The 21,529-nt window shown below is 40.1% G+C and overlaps 1 protein-coding gene across 1 annotated transcript; it reads left to right on the top strand.

Moving 5' to 3' along the window:
• The first annotated feature begins 7,621 nt into the window (after nt 1-7,621).
• LOC121972572 (phenylalanine N-monooxygenase-like) lies at nt 7,622-20,863 on the top strand. Its single transcript, XM_042524224.1, has 3 exons — nt 7,622-8,158; nt 8,703-8,765; nt 20,269-20,863. Exons 1-3 carry the CDS (start codon nt 7,622-7,624, stop codon nt 20,842-20,844), a joined length of 1,176 nt encoding a protein of 391 aa, XP_042380158.1. The 3' UTR covers nt 20,845-20,863.
• The last annotated feature ends 666 nt before the right edge of the window (nt 20,864-21,529 follow it).

The following is a 21,529-nucleotide window of genomic DNA, read 5'->3' as shown; positions in this document are numbered from 1 at the left end:
ACCATGATTTTACTGTATTATGTTGATTCATATATGCATGGTTTGATGTTGATTTCATAGGTTTAAATCATGGTTACATCACATTTTTGTGCATTGTCTTATTCTTGGACTTAATTGTAAATTATTGTATTTTTGTGTTATATAATGCTAATATTTGATTCTCATTTTGTAGGCATCAAAGGATCTTGGATTCGGATCTATTTGGATCAAATTTGTGCTCTAATCAGAGTTGAAACGAGAAGATCAAACCTTGGAGTTATTTGGACCGCTCATCTACAATCAAGCAGATCTGAGTCATCCATTGAAGATCTGGCCCATCCAACCTAATGAGGAGGAGACCTCAGCCATAGATGAAGATACAGAGGTTTTGATTCAGATCTGAGTTCATACAGCCATTGATCAAACCCAAATTAATCTGGATCGTTTATCGAAGATTGGGCAGATCTAAACCATCCAGTGAAGATCTGGTCAATCCGACCTAAGGGAGATTAGATCCAGACCCTTGATGAAGATAAGTACCTTCGGATCGGAGTTTAGGTGAACTTTCACCGTTGATTTAGCCCCGAATCGCTCACAACCGTCCAATCAGATCATAGATTTGATTTAAAACACAAAAGCTACAGTGCTCGAGCTTTGTCGATCTCTTCCTCGTGCACAGCTTTGTCCCGCGGCATTTCTGAGATTCCGGCTCCTTTCTCTTCTCCAATCAATCTCCCGAGCTTCAACCTTGGTGCAGAGCTTCTCGGCGGCCTCATCCCGATCATCTGGAGCCTCCGGTGGGTGTTTCCTCCAGCGGAAATCTATTCGTGGCATTTCTTTGTTCCAGCGCCGATTTGGAGGTGTTCTTCCAATCGGCGACTCCGATTCTTATTAGTGACGCTTGAAGGTGGTCCACCGGCGTTATTGAGCTTCATCCGATGCCCATCCGCAGTCCGCAACATCATTCCAGATCCAGAGATCCAGAATTGCATATTTCTAGCTTTTCGGCACTTGAGTGGGTTTAGGGTTGTTCTAGCTCGCCGGGGGTGGTCCGTCGGCATTGTTGAGCATACCTAGAACTGAGACGCAGCTGAGGTTCTACATTGAGGTCCAGAGTTGGGTGTTCTCAACTTTGACATTCTTGTGTGGCGGCAATAGTGTGTAGCTTGGTGTATTGATTGTGAGAATGTTTCGGTTAGGGTTTATTTAGCTTTGTTATTGTTTTTATAGCTTAGAACAGATTCCTTTTATGTTTGTTAAGTTCTTATCATTGCAATTTAGCATTTCTTTGTTTTGTTGAAGTTTAATTCATGTTTGGTAGTTGTAATTTCATTGATACATTTAGTTTAATTCTTGTTTGATGCTTAGTTAGTTGTTAAGTTTTAAATTAGGGTTTAAATTCTTCTTTAGGTTAGAATTCAATTGTGTCTCGTTATTTCATATTTAGTTTAAGTGTGTGTTGATGGTTTAATCACACGTAGGGTGACAATGCGTTGTGATTTGATTATTAGCACATAGTTAGGGTTTCATTTATGCATTAGATTAATATCTTATTTGCTGTGTTTTTCTTTTGTTAGATTTATATTCAAAGTTCAAACCCCCATTTATATGTCAAAACCCAAAAAATAGGAATAAAATACAATCCTAGATTACATCCTACCGTTAGTTCCTCGAGGTTCGATCCTGGGCTCGTTACTACAACATTATTGCAAAATTAAGAGGTTCAGTGGAAATACATTGTTAATTTGATTTACGAGTGTGACAGACGTCGTTATCACTTCTCCCAAAGTTTCTTTGCTGATTCGTAATCTTCGATCCAATTAACTTCCTGGGGTGGAAATATGCTTAGTAGATGGAATTCAGCTCGTTCATTTGCTACGAAGTCTACTTGCTCTTTCTTTGTCCATGAATACTCTTCTTTTTCAATTCCTTGTTTATCTTTGGGGACTACCAAACCATATTTTATAATTAAAAGAATCTCAAAATTTATTTTAAAAAATACCACCATCTGGCATTTCCATTGCACGAAGTCTCCTTCAAACTTCGGCAGGTAGATGCTCGGTTCAGCCATCATCTCAGTGCTTCAGTCGGCGATTAATCCTTCTAAAGAATTTTAGCTCTGATATCAATTGTTGGTGCAGTTGGGCCAGCAAGAGGGGTGAATTACTTGTAAAATAAAGTTAAACCTTTCCCGATATTTTAAGTCAGATTAGTAACAAAATTATAATAAAGTAATTGAACAACTAAAAATAAAATGGCTAAAAAGTTACTTGGTTACAACCTAGGTGGTTGTTAATCCAAGGCAAAAGAAAGTACTAAAAATCTATTTCTTTGAAGGTGGAGAAACCTCTTACACTTGTTGGATGTTCAGAAAAATGCTAGGAAATAAATACAAGAGTTGTTGAATATTTCTTAGTTCCAAGGGTATTTTTATAGCCCCTGGAAAACTCTATCCGCAGCTTGAAGGCATCTTCAAGATGGTCCAAGGCGCCTTCCATTAGATAAGTTTTATTCGTTGAGGATAAAACTCTATTTGCAGCTAACGACTACTTGCAGGCACCTTCTATAGCTAGAAGGCACCTTTGCACTATTCATCGAATGCACCTTCCAAGCTATGGAAGACATCTTCCATATAGCAAAAGGCAAATCAGCTCCCATACGCTGATCTCTTCTTGTGTGGGTGATGCTCCGGCTACTCGGAGTTGAGCTCAACTCAACCCAACTCTGACCTTCTCCTCGAGCAGGCTTCCTCTCCGGCTTCTCATTCCTCGAATGCCATGCACATCCTTCTCATTCACCGATGTACTCTTCCGCCACATCTCATCCCTCGAATGCACCAAGCCCGTCAGCTCCTTTCCCGTGTCATCTTTCTCGCTAGCTGCATCTTCCGCTTAACTTCTTGTGTTCCTAAGCTCCTGCACACTTAGATACAAGAATCAAACATACACGGGACCTAACTTAACTTGGTTGATCACATTAAAACTACCACGAGGTACTTACAACACAAATAATATAAGTGTCTAGTCAGTCGGACCTACAACCTCCTTCGGCTGGACTTGAATGGGAGACTTACGATATGATGAGGTAGGGCCCCTGAGTCAAGGTCAAGGTACAGGAGGTCGGCTGACATAGCAGACAAAGTCAATGAGGGGTCAACATTCGGGGCTAGAGCATTCGATCGTCTTGGCCGAGTGGTTATCCGATCGGACCCTTGGCCCGATCAGACCCCATTTCTATCAGTATTAATGAAACCCTAAGCTGAGTAATTATCATTTATAGCCAAGACCTTTTTGTCATTCAAGATGATATAGTTAACTATTTTGGCCGAGTGTTCTAGCTGATCAGACCTATTGTCTGATCGAACAAACTAGACACTTGGTCTGACAGGACTCCCTAGTCAAGTAGAGAGTTCGAGCAAGAGCCAAGTTCCTGATAGCATTCCATTAACCAGATTTGGTCGTTTCTACGAGCGACAGCTGATCGGACTACAGAAGAGACTCGGTCATTCCTGCTAGCAGCTCCCTTGAGTAGGCGAGCATGTCGTTCTCCCAAGAAATATTAGAAGATAAATTACCGAGTCATTTTTCACCCCCTATTGATTGGAGAATATAGAGAAGCAATCGATCCGAAAGACCATCTGCTCAAATTTAAAAATGCATCTATTCTGTATCAATATATGGATGGAGTCAAATGCCGAGTGTTTCTCACCACCCTCTCTAGCTCAGCATAGAGATGGTTCAACTGGCTCCTAGCCGAGTCCATTTGTTGCTTCAATGATTTTTGCAAGGCATTCCTGCGTTATTTTGCCAGCAGCCGCCGCTATCATAAGACGACACTAAGCATGTTTTCCCTTAAGCAAGGGACCCAAAGAAACACTGAGAGTCTACATCAAAAAGTGTTAGTTAGATTCAATTATTTGATGATTGTTGTATGAATTCATTGTATTATATTCTTCTATATATAAATAAAGGCATTTGTTTTGGTTATTATACTTACTTGTATTGGTGTCAAATAACTAAGTATAATAGCGTCCTTGAGTAGAAGGTTCTTACCTATATCAATCGATTGGTTGAATCGATAGTGAGATGATATAGGGAACACTACTCTTAATCATTCCTAGTCGAGTATTAACATTCAGGGACAATGTTAATGCAATAAGACTAGCATGTAGGTCAACTCGATGACTTGATCTCACAAGTCATGGATATGGAGATATCAAGTTGACACATGGGCATGCATTGGAGAATGTATACTGAATGACCCACCATGAGAAAGTATCATGGATCGTTATATGAGTATCATATACTTTCTCATGTGACTATTAGTATGACTACTAGTCCTTGGACCTGAAGTCACCATGGTTCCCTACATAAGGAGTTACGTACTTTGGCTTCGTCAAACGTCACCCGTAACTGGGTGGACTATAAAGGCGATTACTGGGTATGTAACAAATTATGCGGAGGGATGTGAGTGATGTAGATGGGATCTATCCCTCCTATATGACGGAAGAGACATCGATATTCTTGATAGAGTGAGACCACTAAGTGCATGACCATGCCTAAATGAGTCAATATGAGATGTTGAGCTCATTTGATTGGTGAGTCTACTTGGGATTCAAGATTTAGATTGATTAGAGGATGACACGGTCTATGCCTCACATTGATCAATCTAGATGTCAAGGATAGAAGGACACTTGTCATATATTGTGAGGAGTCAGAATTAGTAGTCACAAGGTGATGTTGGATCTCAACATTCTTATAACTTGGGTAGTAATGATATGTTGCTAGATACCGCTCATTACTTATGTTTCTAAATGGGTTTAGGAGCATTGCCAACGTTATAAGAACCTATATGGCCACACATATAGGGCAATTAGATGGAGATTAGGTTCATTTGATGAACCTAAAGGATTAGGTCCATGTAATGAACTAAATTAGATTAAGAGTAATCCAAATTGAGCTAATTGAGTTGGACTCAATTTGGTTCATGTGTTAAGTAAGTCTAATTTGGACTTAGACTCATTTAATTAATTTAATTCAATGAATAGAGATTCATTAAATTAAACTTGACTTGAACCAATGGTTAGATTAGATCAACCAAGGGAGAGAAGTGGTCAAGTTTGACTTGACTTTAGAGGAAGATGAAGGGTCAAGTTTGACTTGACCATTTGCCACCTCATTGGTGAGTTGGCATTAAGTGGCTAATGGTGATGTGCCATATCATCAAGGCTAGCACATGTGTGTGCCACCTCATGAGGGAGATCAAGAGTTTTTTACTCTTGAAATTTCATGGAGTATATAACCCCTCATGAAAAGTGGCCGACTACTTTTAGTGCTTGTGGAGTTTCAATTTTGTTTTGTAACTCCATCTTCTTCTTCCTCAAGCTCTTTTTTCTCTCCCTCTCCTCCTCTTTGGCCGAATCTTTCAAAGGGTGCTAGCACACCTTTTGTTAGGTTTCTCTATCATTTGTTCGTGTGGATACACATAGAGAAGTATCTACTTTGATACTTTCGAGATCCGGCGAACCTTGGACGAGCGGGATTACGCGAAGGGCTTTGCATCAAGGGTAAACTCTTCTCCTTTGTAGATCTAGTGTAGATCTAGGTTAGAAAACTCATACTCGAAGTTTTACGAAATTTTATTCTTCGCACGGATCCGGTGGCGGGGGGTTTCGGGATTTCCGCAACGCAAAAAGTGGTTTTTACGGCCCGAAAAACCCAACAAAAAGTTCAATCAAATGGTCATGAACATTCCCTCGATCACCCTGGAGATCTTAGTGAGCGCCTTCTCTCAAGGGCTCATGGATAGTGATTTCTTTCAATACCTCATTAAGAAACCACCAAGGGACTTCAACCATCTGCTCGAATGGTCGACCAAATACATCAATATTGAAGAAGCTCAATCCGTTCGAAAAAAAAGAAGTATAGGCGCTTGCTTCTGTCACCGCCCCGAGCATCGAGTTCCTCCTCCTACTCTACCGCCTAAAGGTCCCCAATTGGGCCACCCGTTGCATCACCACGTGCAGTAAGGGCCCCTCACCCCAATGACCTAATATTCCTTTTTGACATTTTTTTCTACAGAGGATGGAGAATATTTCATATGCAAGCTGTAAACCAGAAGCTTCCACCTTGTAAAGCGTAGAGATTATAGGTCAATTTTGGGAAAGGCATCAGAGCATCTTTATTGTCATTCCTTTTTTGGAAGTGCATCAAGATTTGGGCACAAAGGAACAGTGACACTATAAAAGGAGATCTCCATCTACATGCGCAGGTACTTGAGGCTAAGCAACTTTAGGCACTCACATCCATTGTTCATTTTGCTACTATTCATTGCTCTCTACTCGATCGGTCATTGACTTGAGCGTCGGAGTGCCTGTGTCAGAGACCCCTCCCTGGCTCAGTTGCTAATGTTCTCTTTGACACGTAGGACTATTTGGAGCTAATTTTTTTACTGACCCAGAGTCTTCACGGGGTCAACATCAGAGCTAACTGCTCAAGGTACCATATTTTCTACTTTCAAACAAAATCAGGGATCATAAAATAAGTTCGTGTAGAATCCTAATTATTAGAGATGCCTTTACTACTGTACTACCTAAACTTGATAGTTTACACTGTGTGTTTATGAGGCAGGATCTCCTGGACCACTTTTTGTGGTGCAGAGGATGTGCCACTCATATTTGCGGCCGGATCGTGGTCGCGATCCGACCGCAAATGGTTGTGATCCCTTCCTGGGTTCACCGTCCCCACTAGGTTATAGTTTTTGTTCGGAGAGGACGATCGAAGGCCGTCCGGAGGACACCCTCGCTCGGCGCTCAGTAACCTGACCACTTATCCATCACCGGAGGCCTTCGGGCGACCTTCGGCCGCCCGCCCGCTCTGAACAAAAACTATAACCTGGTGGGGACGATGAACCCAGGAAAAAATCCCAACCATTTGCGGTTAGATCATGACCACGATCCAACTGTAAATATAAGTGACACATCTCTTGGACCATTAAAAAAGTGGTCCAAGAGATCTGTGCTTTGTATGTTGGAGATATTATTCCAATAAAATAAATGAACATGGTTCTCAAGGTTGGAAGAAGATGCGATAATTTTGTAAAATAAAGATTAAGAAATCCATTTCAAATGTTAAATGCATGCTAAATGAGTATATATATTCAAATGTTGCATTCCATCACCGATTGTGATTTAGCCTTTACAATACAAACTTTGTCAACAATGTTTTTCAGCTTGACCTTATCTATCAGGCCTCAGCCACACGGCGCCGCCGCCACCACCGGACTCCTTGGCGCTGCCGTTGCCCTCCTCTTGGCAGCCTGCCTCTTCTCGATTCTCAGGAAACGAGACAAACGGCTTCCCCCAGGCCCGACCCCGTGGCCCCTCGTGGGCAGCCTCATCCCGTTGCTTCGGCACGGGCCTCACTTTCGGTGGGTCATGGCCGAGGCGGACGGCAAGGACATCACTTGTATACGCCTGGGGAGCGCCCACGTCGTCGTCGTCAACTCGCCGGAGCTGGCGTGAGAGTTTCTCAAGAGGCACGACGCCAACTTTGCATCGCGGCCGCTCACCGTGGCCACCAAGCACTCCAGCCGCAACTTCCTCTCGGTGATCTTCAGCCCGCTGGGTCCGCAGTGGAAGAAGATGCGCCGCGTGATCGCGTCCGAGGTGCTGAGCAGCGCGAGGCTGCGCTGGCTGGCGGCGGCGCGGGCCGAGGAGGCTGACCACCTCACTCGGTACCTGCGCAACCTGTGCTTAGCCGGAGGCGGCGGCGTCGTCGATATTCGGCTGGCAATGAGGTACTACGACGGGAATGTGATCCGGCGGATGATGTTCGGGGTGAGGCACTTCGGGGCCGGCGGCCCGCCCCAAGGCCCCGGAGAGGAGGAGGTGGAGCATGTGGAGGCGGCGTTCTCGATGCTGTCGGTGCTCTACGCCTTTTGCCCGTCGGACTTCCTGCCGTGGCTGAGATGCCTGGATTTGGAAGGCCATGAGAGGATAGCCGAGCAGGCGGCGAGCACCATCTGCAAGTACCATGATCCAATCATCGATGAAAGGATCGAGAAGTGGCGGAGCGGAGAAAAGAAGGAGGTGGAAGACCTTCTCGACGTCATGATCTCCCTCGCCGACGACTCCGGCAAGCCGATGCTCAGCACTGAGGAAATTAAAGCTCAATGCGCAGTAAGGATGAACGATATATTATTATTATTATTATTATTTTAAAGGAAATTAAATTTGAATTATTTTATAGCAAAAAAATCATTTTTATGGAAAAATAAGGAAATTTTATATATATGGTGATCCTCTTACGTCATCATACATTATTAGATTCCAATTTTTACTATATCCTTATAAATATCTAAATAAAATTTACCATATTTAATCATTTCTAATCAAATTTTTTATCCTCCTTTATGGTTGTATATGTTTGTCATACTTCCCTAATTAGAATATTCTATTTTTTGAAATTTTTCTCAATAGATACAATTATGACCTTTTTTTAATTTTATTTTTATCTAGTCTATCATCCGTATATATTGCTGTATCCACATTAACACTCTCATTTACTCCCATATTCTATTTATGTGTATACTTCATATTGAACTAAGAATCAACTATATATAATATAATATAATATAATATAATATAATATAACATATGTAACGGTAATTTCATAAAATTAATTATGAACATTTGTTCTTATCAAAGACATTATTTTTTGCAGGAGTTTATGTATGCCGCCGTGGACAATCCCTCAAACACAGCAGAGTGGTTGTTACTTGACACTGTAACGCCCACCCTCCCTGCTAACCCTAAGGGACGGGGCTACGATACTCTATGTACAATTTTTTTTTTTTTAAACAACCGAAGACTTAAAATAATTCTCTTAGTTTAATAAAATTTTTTCTTTTGTTTTCCCTTTCATCAAATCCGAACTACACTATCATGCCCTCAATAACATGATATCAAAATTAGTAGAAACATAACATCAAGTCACACATACAGTACTATAATTCATGATACCAAAGCATAGTTCTTTAAAAGTTTTTTTTTTTAAAGCAGGTTCTTATTTGGTTGCCTAGCCACTGCCACACACATCTCCTTGCCTCTCCTGCTGCTCTTCTAGCTCATCCAGCTTTTTCCTTTATCTGTGGTACAAGGACAGTAAGCTGTGAGCACTCATGGCTCAGTAAGTTCTTTTCCTACTCACTAAAACCGAAAATCATAGTATAATCAAAGAATGTCTCAACATGACATCATTTCAACTAGTCATGACATAATGTAACATACTCTTTTAAGCATATCATGCAACATGAAGAAATCATAACTAGTCATGGCTTATCATAGCGTAAAGCATAGCATAAAGCATAACATAATCGTATCTAATCATGGCATATCGTCATAAGGAGTCATGGCATATCCTACACATGGACATATCATGGAACATAACATAATCATATCCAACCATGGCATATCATAAATCATCATAAGATATATGCAATATGATTTTGAAAAACATGTATCCGAAAAACATGTGTATGTCTCATGATCTTTAAAACCATTTCTTCTTACATATATACTTGAACATAATCTCAACTTAAAGGGGATCCCGGCTATATACCACTTACATATTGCGCGCAACCTATGTAGGTCCAAGGTAGCAAGTCTTGAACCTCACAAGCAACATATTAGGCCCGAGTCTTACTCCATCGACCTAGGGGCACTTAGGAGCCCATCCCTAACGAGGCCCGAGTCTTATTCCATCGACCCCGGGGCGCTTATGGAGCTCACCCTTGGTACAAGCCATATAAAGTAAAGTACATGTCATACTTATACATATCATACATCATAAAAGCATGCATTACTTAGGCACATATCATATCATAAAAGTATGCATCACTTAGGCATACATCATGTCATAAAGGTATGCATCACTTAGGCATACATCATGTCATAAAGGTATGCATCACTTAGGCATACATCATACTATAAAAGTATGCATCACTTAGGCATACATCATATTATAACAATATGCATCACTTAGGCATAGATCATAAAAATATGCATATCTTAAGCATAAAGCATATCATCAAGCATGCATAATTTAACCACATAGCATATCATGAAAGCATGCATATTTTAAGCACTAAACATAGCATCAAAGCATGCATAATTTAACCACATATCATAACATAAGCATGCATATTTTCAGCTCATATCATATCATCAAAGCATGTAAAATTTACCCACATATCATAACATAAAGCATGCATATTTTGAACTCATAACATATCGTAGAAATTCTCATCTTGTATAGCTCACAAGCATACATGTCTAAGCATAAAAGTGTATCATGTGCTCATCCAATCATAAGGAACAATGTAACATGATTAATTTGGGTACTAAGCTTCCTAGTCCTTTGGGTTCTTATCTTGGTCGAAACCCTCTTAGGTGCCAATTCAGGTTTTAAACAACATCCAAGCATGTAGAACCTAATTCATCCACATATCATTTTCATAGGAAGTATTATAAACAAGATTTACTTGGACTCTAAGTTCTCCAAGTCCTTAAACCTCATTTGGCCGAACCTTAACAAGTGTGAAACAAGGTTCTAAATGACATAAAGCATGGAAACCTTAACCATATTTATAGCATTTGTTTCAAGGAATATGGTAAGCACAATTAAGTTAGTTCCTAAATCCTTTAAGCCCTTAAAATTATGTCATGGCGAAACTTACAAGTACTCATTTAGGTTTTCAAGCAAGCATACAAGCATGTGAACTTACTCTAACATCATGTATAAATTTATAAATGGCATCATACAAGTGGTCATGGCCGAAACTTCCCTTAGCATCAATTTAGGTCACTAACAACATATAGCATGTGAATTTTTAGCTTTCTACATTTCATATTCCATGGAGAGTGACATGAGCATGTTCAATGTAAGTTCTAGGGTTTCTAAGGCATGTATCCCTTCATGGCCGAGACTTTAAGGTGTCCATTTGAATCATAGTTAAATATATAAGCATGTGAACACAATCAACATGTTATCTCAATTTCATAAGAAGCATCTTTAACACATGAGGTCTAAATTTTAAGGTTTCTAGGTCTTTAAACCCTACATGGCCGAACCTCATCAAGCATGGAATTTGTTCAAATGGCATAAAAGCATAGAAAGTCATAACACATTTCATAACATGTATAAAAGTCAAGCACTATAAGCATACATTTAAATTGTGTCTTAGGTTTCCTAGGTTTTTCCTTTCTTTATCTCATAGCATATGTTTGGCCGAAACCTTCCAAGTCTTTAAACTAGGTTTTAGGTGGCCTAATGTATGGAAAACCTAAACAAGTTTGATGGCAAAAATATCAAAGAAACTATACATATAAGTTTGGTTCACAAACAAGCTAGGACCCTTGTGGTCATAATTATCATATATCATGCAACCAATTTTTCTATACTCTAATTAAGCATGGGAGCATCAAACAACTTTCATATCTTATTGTCATGGAGGTTTTGAGCATGTTAAAAAAAAAATCTGTTTAAGCTATTCTAAACCATCCACCTTACCATGGCCGAAACATTAAAAGTGATGTTCATGAGTTTCTATCAACATACAAGCATGCAACTCTTTAAGAAACTCTATATTCTATCATATAAACATGGTGAGTTTAAATTCAAAGTCTTCCTAACCCTAAACCCTTCCCTGGCCGAAACTTGTGAGTGGGGTACTTTTGGTTCCAAGTAACCTTCAAGTATGAAAACAATAATGGATTCCTTAACCATTTATTTAGAGGGTTTTGTGCAAGTTAGGTAAACAAATAAATTCCCTAGCCCTTATAAAACCTTTTTGGCCGAAACTCTAGGGTTAGGTACATCTCTAATCTAGCATCACATATATATAAAAATATGAGAGAAAACCTTCTTATAAAGCATAGAAAAATTATCATGAATCAAGGCTTATATTAAACATTCCTAGGATCAACAAGTCCTTTCTTTGGCCGAATTTTCACAACTTTATTTCTAGGTTTTAAAATCCTCATAAAATCCAAAAACACATTAAAATCACTTGTACCACAGGTGAGGGGATACTTACTTCCTTTTCGCTTGTGGTTCTAAAGTGTGGTGATGGAAGAAAGGGTCTCTTCTTCTTGTTCTCCTCCTTTGATTTCCCTTGGTAGCCTTCCTTGTATCCTAGGAGGAACCTTGTTTTGGGGGTCAAAAATGGAGGAGAGGGGGCTGAGGCTCTCGGTGGTGGAGAGGAGAGAATGAGAGAAATGAGAGAAAAATAAAATCTTCTCTTTACATTCTCCCTTTTATGTTAAGGGGGAAGAGGTAGCAAAATTGGTTTTTGCTTTCCTTCTCCCTTAGCCCCTTTTATTTTTTCTTTTTATTTTATTTATTTATTTGTTCTCATCATTCATGATGAAACAAGGGGGAATGAATCCCCTTAATTGTCCTCTTTAAGTCACGGCAAAGGGAGAGGAAGAGGGAGAGAAAAGAAGGAAGGCAAGTTGCCTTTCTCTTGCTCTTTTCTTGCTTTCTTTTGGCTAGCTTTTACTCTCATCCTTATCATGAGTTTCCCTCCTTTGCTATCAATATATCATTCCTATCCCAACTGGTTATTACCCATTAATCCTATCATTTACATCATGAGAGGTTCAAGGTTCAATCCTTGACCACTCCCTATTTTATTTCTTTTTATTTCTTTTTGGTTCAACATTCAACATTCTACTAATATTTTTCTAAGGCAAATTCATCATTCTCATATTTATCTTAAAAGCTTAGTGGGTGTTACAGTACCCCGTACCTCATAAAAAGTTCGTCCTCGAACTTTAAAATAGCTACATCAGGTGGCACTGGACTTTCGGCTGAGTGCATCGGCCACCTTGTTCGCCTTTCCTGGGTGATAAAGAATCTCGCAGTCGTAATCTTTAATTAGCTCGAGCCATCGGCGTTGCCTCATATTAAGGTATTTTTGTGTGAAGAAATATTTTAGACTCTGATGGTCAGTATAAATCTTACACTGAGCTCCATATAAATAATGTCTCCATATTTTGAAAGCGAAGACCACGCCTGCTAGTTCTAAGTCGTGAATGGGATAATTCTTCTCATGCTCTTTAAGTTGTCTAGAAGCGTAGGCAATGACTTTGCCGTCTTGCATGAGTACAGCTCCAAGTCCTGAGATGGAAGCATCGCTGTAAATATCGAAGCCTCTGTTGGTTTCCGGGAGAGTAAGAATCGGAGCACTGGTCAGTCTCCTTTTTAATTCTGCGAAACTCTTCTCGCAAGCTTCTTTCCATTCATACTTTGTATTTTTCTTGGTGAGGGCTGTCATAGGGGCTGTAATTTTGGAGAAATTCTCTACGAATTTCCTGTAATAGCCTGCTAGCCCGAGAAAACTCCTGACTTCGCTGGCATTCCTTGGTCTGTTCCAGTTATTTACAGCTTCGATTTTGCTTGGATCCACCATAACTCCATCTTTGGAGATGACATGACCTAGGAATATTACCCGGTCAAGCCAAAAGTCGCATTTGGAGAATTTTGCATATAATTGTTTCTCTTGAAGGATCTGTAGTACAGTATTCAGGTGTTCAGTATGTTCTTCTGGGGTTCTCGAGTAGATAAGTATATCGTCAATAAAGACGATTACAAATTTATCAAGATATGCCGTAAATATCCGATTCATCAGGTCCATAAATACTGCAGGAGCGTTGGTTACTCCGAAAGGCATAACTATGAACTCATAGTGTCCATATCGGGTTCGAAATGCTGTTTTTGGTATATCATCTGGTTTCACCTTCACTTGATGATAACCGGATCGTAGGTCTATCTTTGAGAAAACGGTCGCACCCTTCAGTTGGTCGAACAGGTCATCGATCCGTGGGAGTGGGTACCGGTTCTTGATTGTCACATTATTCAGCGCTCGGTAGTCTATACACATTCGCATAGACCCATCCTTCTTCTTTACGAACAGCACTGGAGCTCCCCATGGAGAGTGACTAGGACGAATAAGTCCCTTGTCGAGTAATTCGGATAACTGTTCCTGAAGCTCCTTTAATTCAGCCGGAGCCATACGATAAGGTGCTTTTGAAATTGGCTGAGTACCAGGAATCAATTCGATCTCGAATTCTATCTCTCTGTCAGGGGCCAACCCTGGTAGTTCATCAGGAAATACTTTTGGATAGTTACATGCTACCCTGACATCTTCTAGCTTCGGGTCTTTGACTTGATTGGTATCAACCACGTGTGCTAGAAACCCCATACATCCTTTATCTAACATCCTTTGTGCTTTAATAGATGACAATAACTTCTCCGTTCCTTTCGGTTCCTCGTAAAACTCAAACTCTGGTTCAGTTTCGAGTCAGAAAATCACTTTCCTTTTGCGACACTCGATTGAAGCGTCGTAGTTGCTCAGGAAATCCATACCCAGTATTATGTCATAATCCTGCATATCAAGTACTATCAGATCGCAGTAGAGTTCTCTGTTTGCGATCCGAATGAGTACTGCTTGCAGCATATGGTCCGATGGCATAATCTCCCCGGATGGTAAGGTTGTTAAGAATGTGTCCTCTAGAGTTCGGGGTGGTATATCTAGCTTCTTCATAAAAGATATTGAGACGAACGAGTGTGTTGCCCCAGTATCAAATAATACTACAACATACTGATTGTAAATAAGTAGCTGACCTGTGACAACAGTAGAGGCATTCGCCACGTCTTCCTTGGTAAGAGAGTAGACTCTGGCGTTCGTCATAATGGGAGGGGCTTCCAATCTTCCTTAGCTGATCGAAGTCCCTTCTATGGCAGTTTGCATCTGATGAAGATGTGCGGGGGTACTCCTATCCTGGTTGTTCTGCGGAGGTAGTGCCTGAGACTGAGTAGGGCAATTTCTTGCCAAATGTCCTTCCTTTCCGCAGTTGTAGCACTTTCTGGTGCTTAGGAGACATACTCCAGAATGCATCTTTCCACATGTGGCACACTGAGGGTACTTGGTTTGCTTATTGGCCGGACCACCTTTTGTGTTGTTCCACTGTTTCCTCTTTCCACTTGAGTTTCCTTTCCAGCCGGTTCTGGTATTGTGCGATTTTTTTCCTCCGGTCAGTGCTTGGTTCTTGCCCTCGTTCATTGCTTTCTGGTAGTGCTCGGTAATCGCTGACCAGCTCCTCTGCGATCTGCGGTCTATTAACTCCATCGGCTATGTTCAGAGGTATCTCGGTCGGAGCATCTTTAACATTAATCGGACCCTTTCTTTTTTATCAGTTCTGGGCACAGACGTGCTAGGCGGTTGAACTTCTTGACAGCTTCGTTAACTAGATCACCTTGCGAACTCGGTGAACTCGTCATAGTGCTTGTTGGTCACTTACATATGGAAGAATTCTTCTAAGAACTCTGTCTCAAAATCCGTCCACTGCATCTGGTTTATTTGTCTTTTCGCCTTTACTCGGTCCCACCACATCCGGGCATCTCCGGTAAGGCAGAACGACGCGCATTTGACCTTCTCGTGTTCAGGCCAGTCCAGTAGTTCCATTATGCTCTCCACGGTCTTGAGCCAAGCTTGCGCATCCCATGGTTCGCAGTTTCCCGAGAAGGCTTCCGGCTTAAGCCTTTGCCACTGAATCAGATAGGCCTCTTGTCGGACCATCGGAGTAGGGGCTGCCGGGGGCACTGGCGCGGTCTATTAACTCCGCCGGTGGGGTAACTGGGTTGCCTTGCTGACCCATTAAGGTAGTGATCAGCTGCTGTTGTTCTGTGATCTGACGCTGGAGGTTTGTGACTACCTGTGTCAGGTATGGTGGAGTCACTGTCCCCTCGGTTCGGCCATTGCGTGTCCTAACCATGTTTATCTAAATAATGACAAATAGACTAGTGTAAGTGGTTATCATTTTTTTTAGCCAATCTAACGTACTGTTTTGTTTCTATCTATTTGTTCTGGTATTATTCCTAACCTACTAATATGTAATCCTAATCTAAATTATAACTAAAAGCATAGAATAAAGCATCAAACATAAGCAAGCAAAACATGAAACTAAAGCATAAGCAACATAAGGAAAAATAAAGAATAGAGTGACAAACAATATAACATAAGGAAATAAAGCATAAGCAATATAGCAAAGAAAATAAAGTATAGGCAATATAACAAGGAAGAAAAATAAAGCATAAGTCATATAACATGAAAATTAAGCATAAACATTCTTACTTGGAGCGGTAGGTCGGAGGCTTGATGTGTGTGTAGTGAGCTGGCAAAAACCTGGCTCTGATACCAACCTGTAACGCCCACCCTCCCTGCTAACCCTAAGGGACGGGGCTACGATACTCTATGTACAAATTTTTCTTTTTTTTTTTTTTTTTAAAACAGCGGAAGACTTAAAATAATTCTCTTAGTTTAATAAAAACTTTTCTTTTGTTTTCCCTTTCATCAAATCCGAACTACACTATCATGGCCTCAATAACATGATATCAAAATTAGTAGAAACATAACATCAAGTCACACATACGGTATTACAATTCATGATACCAAAGCATAGTTCTTTAAAAGTTTTTTTTTTTTTTAAAACAGGTTCTTATTTGGTTGCCTAGCCACTGCCACACACATCTCCTTACCTCTCCTGCTGCTCCTCTAGCTCATCCAACTTTTTCCTTTATCTGTGGTACAAGGACAGTAAGCTGTGAGCACTCATGCCTCAATACGTTCCTTTCCTACTCACTAAAACCGAAAATCATAGTATAATCAAAGAATGTCTCAACATGGCATCATTTCAACTAGTCATGACATAATGTAACATACTCTTTTAAGCATATCATGCAACATGAAGAAATCATAACTAGTCATGGCATATCATAGCGTAAAGCATAGCATGAAGCATAACATAATCGTATCTAATCATGGCATATCGTCATAAGGAGTCATGGCATATCCTACACATGGACATATCATGGAACATAACATAATCATATCTAACCATGGCATATCATAAATCATCATAAGGTATATGCAATATGATTTTGAAAAACATGTATCCGAAAAACATGTGTATGTCTCATGATCTTTAAAACCATTTCTTCTTACATATATACTTGAACATAATCTCAACTTAAAGGGGATCCCGGCTATGTACCACTTACATATTGCGCGCAACCTATGTAGGTCCAAGGTAGCAAGTCTTGAACCCTACAAGGCAACATACTAGGCCCGAGTCTTACTCCATCGACCTAGGGGCACTTAGGAGCCCATCCCTAACGAGGCCCGAGTCTTATTCCATCGACCCCGGGGCGCTTATGGAGCCCACCCTTGGTACAAGCCATATAAAGTAAAGTACATGTCATACTTATACATATCATACATCATAAAAGCATGCATCACTTAGGCACACATCATATCATAAAAGTATGCATCACTTAGGCATACATCATGTCATAAAGGTATGCATCACTTAGGCATACATCATGTCATAAAGGTATGCATCACTTAGGCATACATCATACCATAAAAGTATGCATCACTTAGGCATACATCATATCATAACAATATGCATCACTTAGGCATAGATCATAAAAACATGCATATCTTAAGCATAAAGCATATCATCAAGCATGCATAATTTAACCACATAGCATATCATGAAAGCATGCATATTTTAAGCACTAAACATAGCATCAAAGCATGCATAATTTAACCACATATCATAACATAAGCATGCATATTTTCAGCTCATATCATATCATCAAAGCATGTAAAATTTACCCACATATCATAACATAAAGCATGCATATTTTGAACTCATAACATATCGTAGAAATTCTCATCTTGTATAGCTCACAAGCATACATGTCTAAGCATAAAAGTGTATCATGTGCTCATCCAATCATAAGGAACAATGTAACATGATTAATTTGGGTACTAAGCTTCCTAGTCCTTTGGGTTCTTATCTTGGCCGAAACCCTCTTAGGTGCCAATTCAGGTTTTAAACAACATCCAAGCATGTAGAATCTAATTCATCCACATATCATTTTCATAGGAAGTATTATAAACAAGATTTACTTGGACTCTAAGTTCTCCAAGTCCTTAAACCTCATTTGGCCGAACCTTAACAAGTGTGAAACAAGGTTCTAAATGACATAAAGCATGGAAACCTTAACCATATTTATAGCATTTGTTTCAAGGAATATGGTAAGCACAATTGAGTTAGTTCCTAAATCCTTTAAGCCCTTAAAATTATGTCATGGCCGAAACTTACAAGTACTCATTTAGGTTTTCAAGCAAGCATACAAGCATGTGAACTTACTCTAACATCATGTATAAATTTATAAATGGCATCATACAAGTGGTCATGGCCGAAACTTCCCTTAGCATCAATTTAGGTCACTAACAACATATAGCATGTGAATTTTTAGCTTTCTACATTTCATATTCCATGGAGAGTGACATGAGCATGTTCAATGTAAGTTCTAGGGTTTCTAAGGCATGTATCCCTTCATGGCCGAGACTTTAAGGTATCCATTTGAATCATAGTTAAATATATAAGCATGTGAATACAATCAACATGTTATCTCAATTTCATAAGAAGCATCTTTAACACATGAGGTCTAAATTTTAAGGTTTCTAGGTCTTTAAACCCTACATGGCCGAACCTCATCAAGCATGGAATTTGTTCAAATGGCATAAAAGCATAGAAAGTCATAACACATTTCATAACATGTATAAAAGTCAAGCACTATAAGCATACATTTAAATTGTGTCTTAGGTTTCCTAGGTTTTTCCTTTCTTTATCTCATAGCATATGTTTGGTTGAAACCTTCCAAGTCTTTAAACTAGGTTTTAGGTGGCCTAAAGTATGGAAAACCTAAACAAGTTTGATGGCAAAAATATCAAAGAAACTATACATATAAGTTTGGTTCACAAACAAGCTAGGACCCTTGTGGTCATAATTATCATATATCATGCAACCAATTTTCCTATACTCTAATTAAGCATGGGAGCATCAAACAACTTTCATATCTTATTGTCATGGAGGTTTTGAGCATGTTAAAAAAAAATCTGTTTAAGCTATTCTAAACCATCCACTTTACCATGGTCGAAACATTAAAAGTGATGTTCATGAGTTTCTATCAACATACAAGCATGCAACTCTTTAAGAAACTCTATATTCTATCATATAAACATGGTGAGTTTAAATTCAAAGTCTTCCTAACCCTAAACCCTTCCTTGGCCGAAACTTGTGAGTGGGGTACTTTTGGTTTCAAGTAACCTTCAAGTATGAAAACAATAATGGATTCCTTAACCATTTATTTAGAGGGTTTTGTGCAAGTTAGGTAAACAAATAAATTCCCTAGCCCTTATAAAACCTTTTTGGCCGAAACTCTAGGGTTAGGTACATCTCTAATCTAGCATCACATATATATAAAAATATGAGAGAAAACCTTACAAAGCATAGAAAAATTATCATGAATCAAGGCTTATATTAAACATTCCTAGGATCAACAAGTCCTTTCTTTGGCCGAATTTTCACAACTTTGTTTCTAGGTTTTAAAATCCTCATAAAATCCAAAAAAACACATTAAAACCACTTGTACCACAGGTGAGGGGATACTTACTTCCTTTTCGCTTGTGGTTCTAAAGTGTGGTGATGGAAGAAAGGGTCTCTTCTTCTTGTTCTCCTCCTTTGATTTCCCTTGGTAGCCTTCCTTGTATCCTAGGAGGAACCTTGTTTTGGGGGCCGAAAATGGTGGAGAGGGGGCTGAGGCTCTCGGTGGTGGAGAGGAGAGAATGAGAGAAATGAGAGAAAAATAAAATCTTCTCTTTACATGCTCCCTTTTATGTTAAGGGGGAAGAGGTAGCAAAATTGGTTTTTGCTTTCCTTCTCCCTTAGCCCCCTTTTTTTTTCTTTTTATTTTATTTATTTATTTGTTCTCATCATTCATGATGAAACAAGGGGGAATGAATCCCCTTAATTGTCCTCTTTAGGTCACGGCAAAGGGAGAGGAAGAGGGAGAGAAAAGAAGGAAGGCAAGTTGCCTTTCTCTTGCTCTTTTCTTGCTTTCTTTTGGCTAGCTTTTCCTCTCATCCTTATCATGAGTTTCCCTCCTTTGCTATCAATATATCATTCCTATCCCAACTGGTTATTACCCATTAATCCTATCATTTACATCATGAGAGGTTCAAGGTTCAATCCTTGACCACTCCCTATTTTTATTTCTTTTTATTTCTTTTTGGTTCAACATTCTACTAATATTTTTCTTTGGCAAATTCATCATTCTCATATTTATCTTAAAAGCTTAGTGGGTGTTACAGACACACTTGCTAGAACAAACTGACATCATGCGAAAAGCTGTTGAGGAGTTGGATCGGGTTGTCGGCAAGGAGCGGTTAGTAGTCGAATCTGACTTTGCTCGACTCCCCTATGTGAAGGCATACGCTCGCGAGGCCCTTCATCTCCACTCGATCGCACCCTTCAACCTCCCTCACGTATCCATCGATGACGCGGTCGTTTCCAACTACTTCATCCCCAAGGCGAGCATGGTGTTGTTGGGTCGAGCTGTACTCGGACGAAATCCCAAGGTTTGGGATGATCCGACCCAGTTCAATCCGAGCCGACACTTTATGGATGGACACCAAGAGGTAGAGTTAGCAGAGCCAGGTCTCCGAATGATATCGTTTACCACCGAGCGTCGACAATGCATGGGAGCTCAGCTTGGCACGGCAATGACCTACATGTTGGTTGGAAGGGTGCTTCAAGCATTCGAATGGAGTTTACCTATTGATGAGACAGGCATCGACCTCTCGGAGGAAAGGATGAGCCTCTTCAAAGCCAAACCTCTAATGGCTTGTGCAAAGATTCGATTGCCAGATTTGTTAGAGAATCTATGAGCAAAAGAAAGTAAACTGAAGGACAAAAGAAACTTATGATCCATGAACTCAAATTTGCTCATCTCATATTTTGCAATTTGTTCAAGACCTGTCTTATCAAATTATTTAATTGCATCATTGAGTTCTTACAAAATTTGATTTTAAATATGGTTTCTGCCAAAATTTTAACATACAATGCGAGACCTGGTATCCATTACCGGTAAGGTGTTAATTTCTTGTTGCCAGCACCACGAGGATTTTCACCTTTCCAGTTGTCCCATGCTCTTGCCTTTTTTATCTCTGTGTCATCGTCCACGCAGTGATATCATTGTGCCATGATGAGTTTGCTTCTTCCGCGATCCTCACATTCCTTTCCTCCATTTCTTCATCATCTCCATTTCACACAATCCAGCTTCCTCTATAATCATTGTTGGTAGTTGATCCTGTCCAGAATCTGAGTCAGACGAAGACCGGATAAGCTATCGCTGGTGTTGACGGAGAGGCAACTATGACACCCTTATCGTATGTACCCTCGAGGACGAACCCCTACGTGGTACTGACGAACGGCGGTACTTGAGTTCTGCGCGCACTCAGACAAGCACACAGAACGTTAGAGGCTAGAAACTAGGGAAAAAGTCCCCGGCACACTCAAGTCTGGTACTTTTCCCCCAGAAGAACAGTATACGAAGAAGAAAGAAAAGTAGAA

The sequence above is a fragment of the Zingiber officinale genome, chromosome 4A (assembly GCF_018446385.1).
Source record: "Zingiber officinale cultivar Zhangliang chromosome 4A, Zo_v1.1, whole genome shotgun sequence".
Classification (NCBI taxonomy): domain Eukaryota; kingdom Viridiplantae; phylum Streptophyta; class Magnoliopsida; order Zingiberales; family Zingiberaceae; genus Zingiber; species Zingiber officinale.
This window is presented reverse-complemented; position numbering and strand designations above follow the sequence as displayed.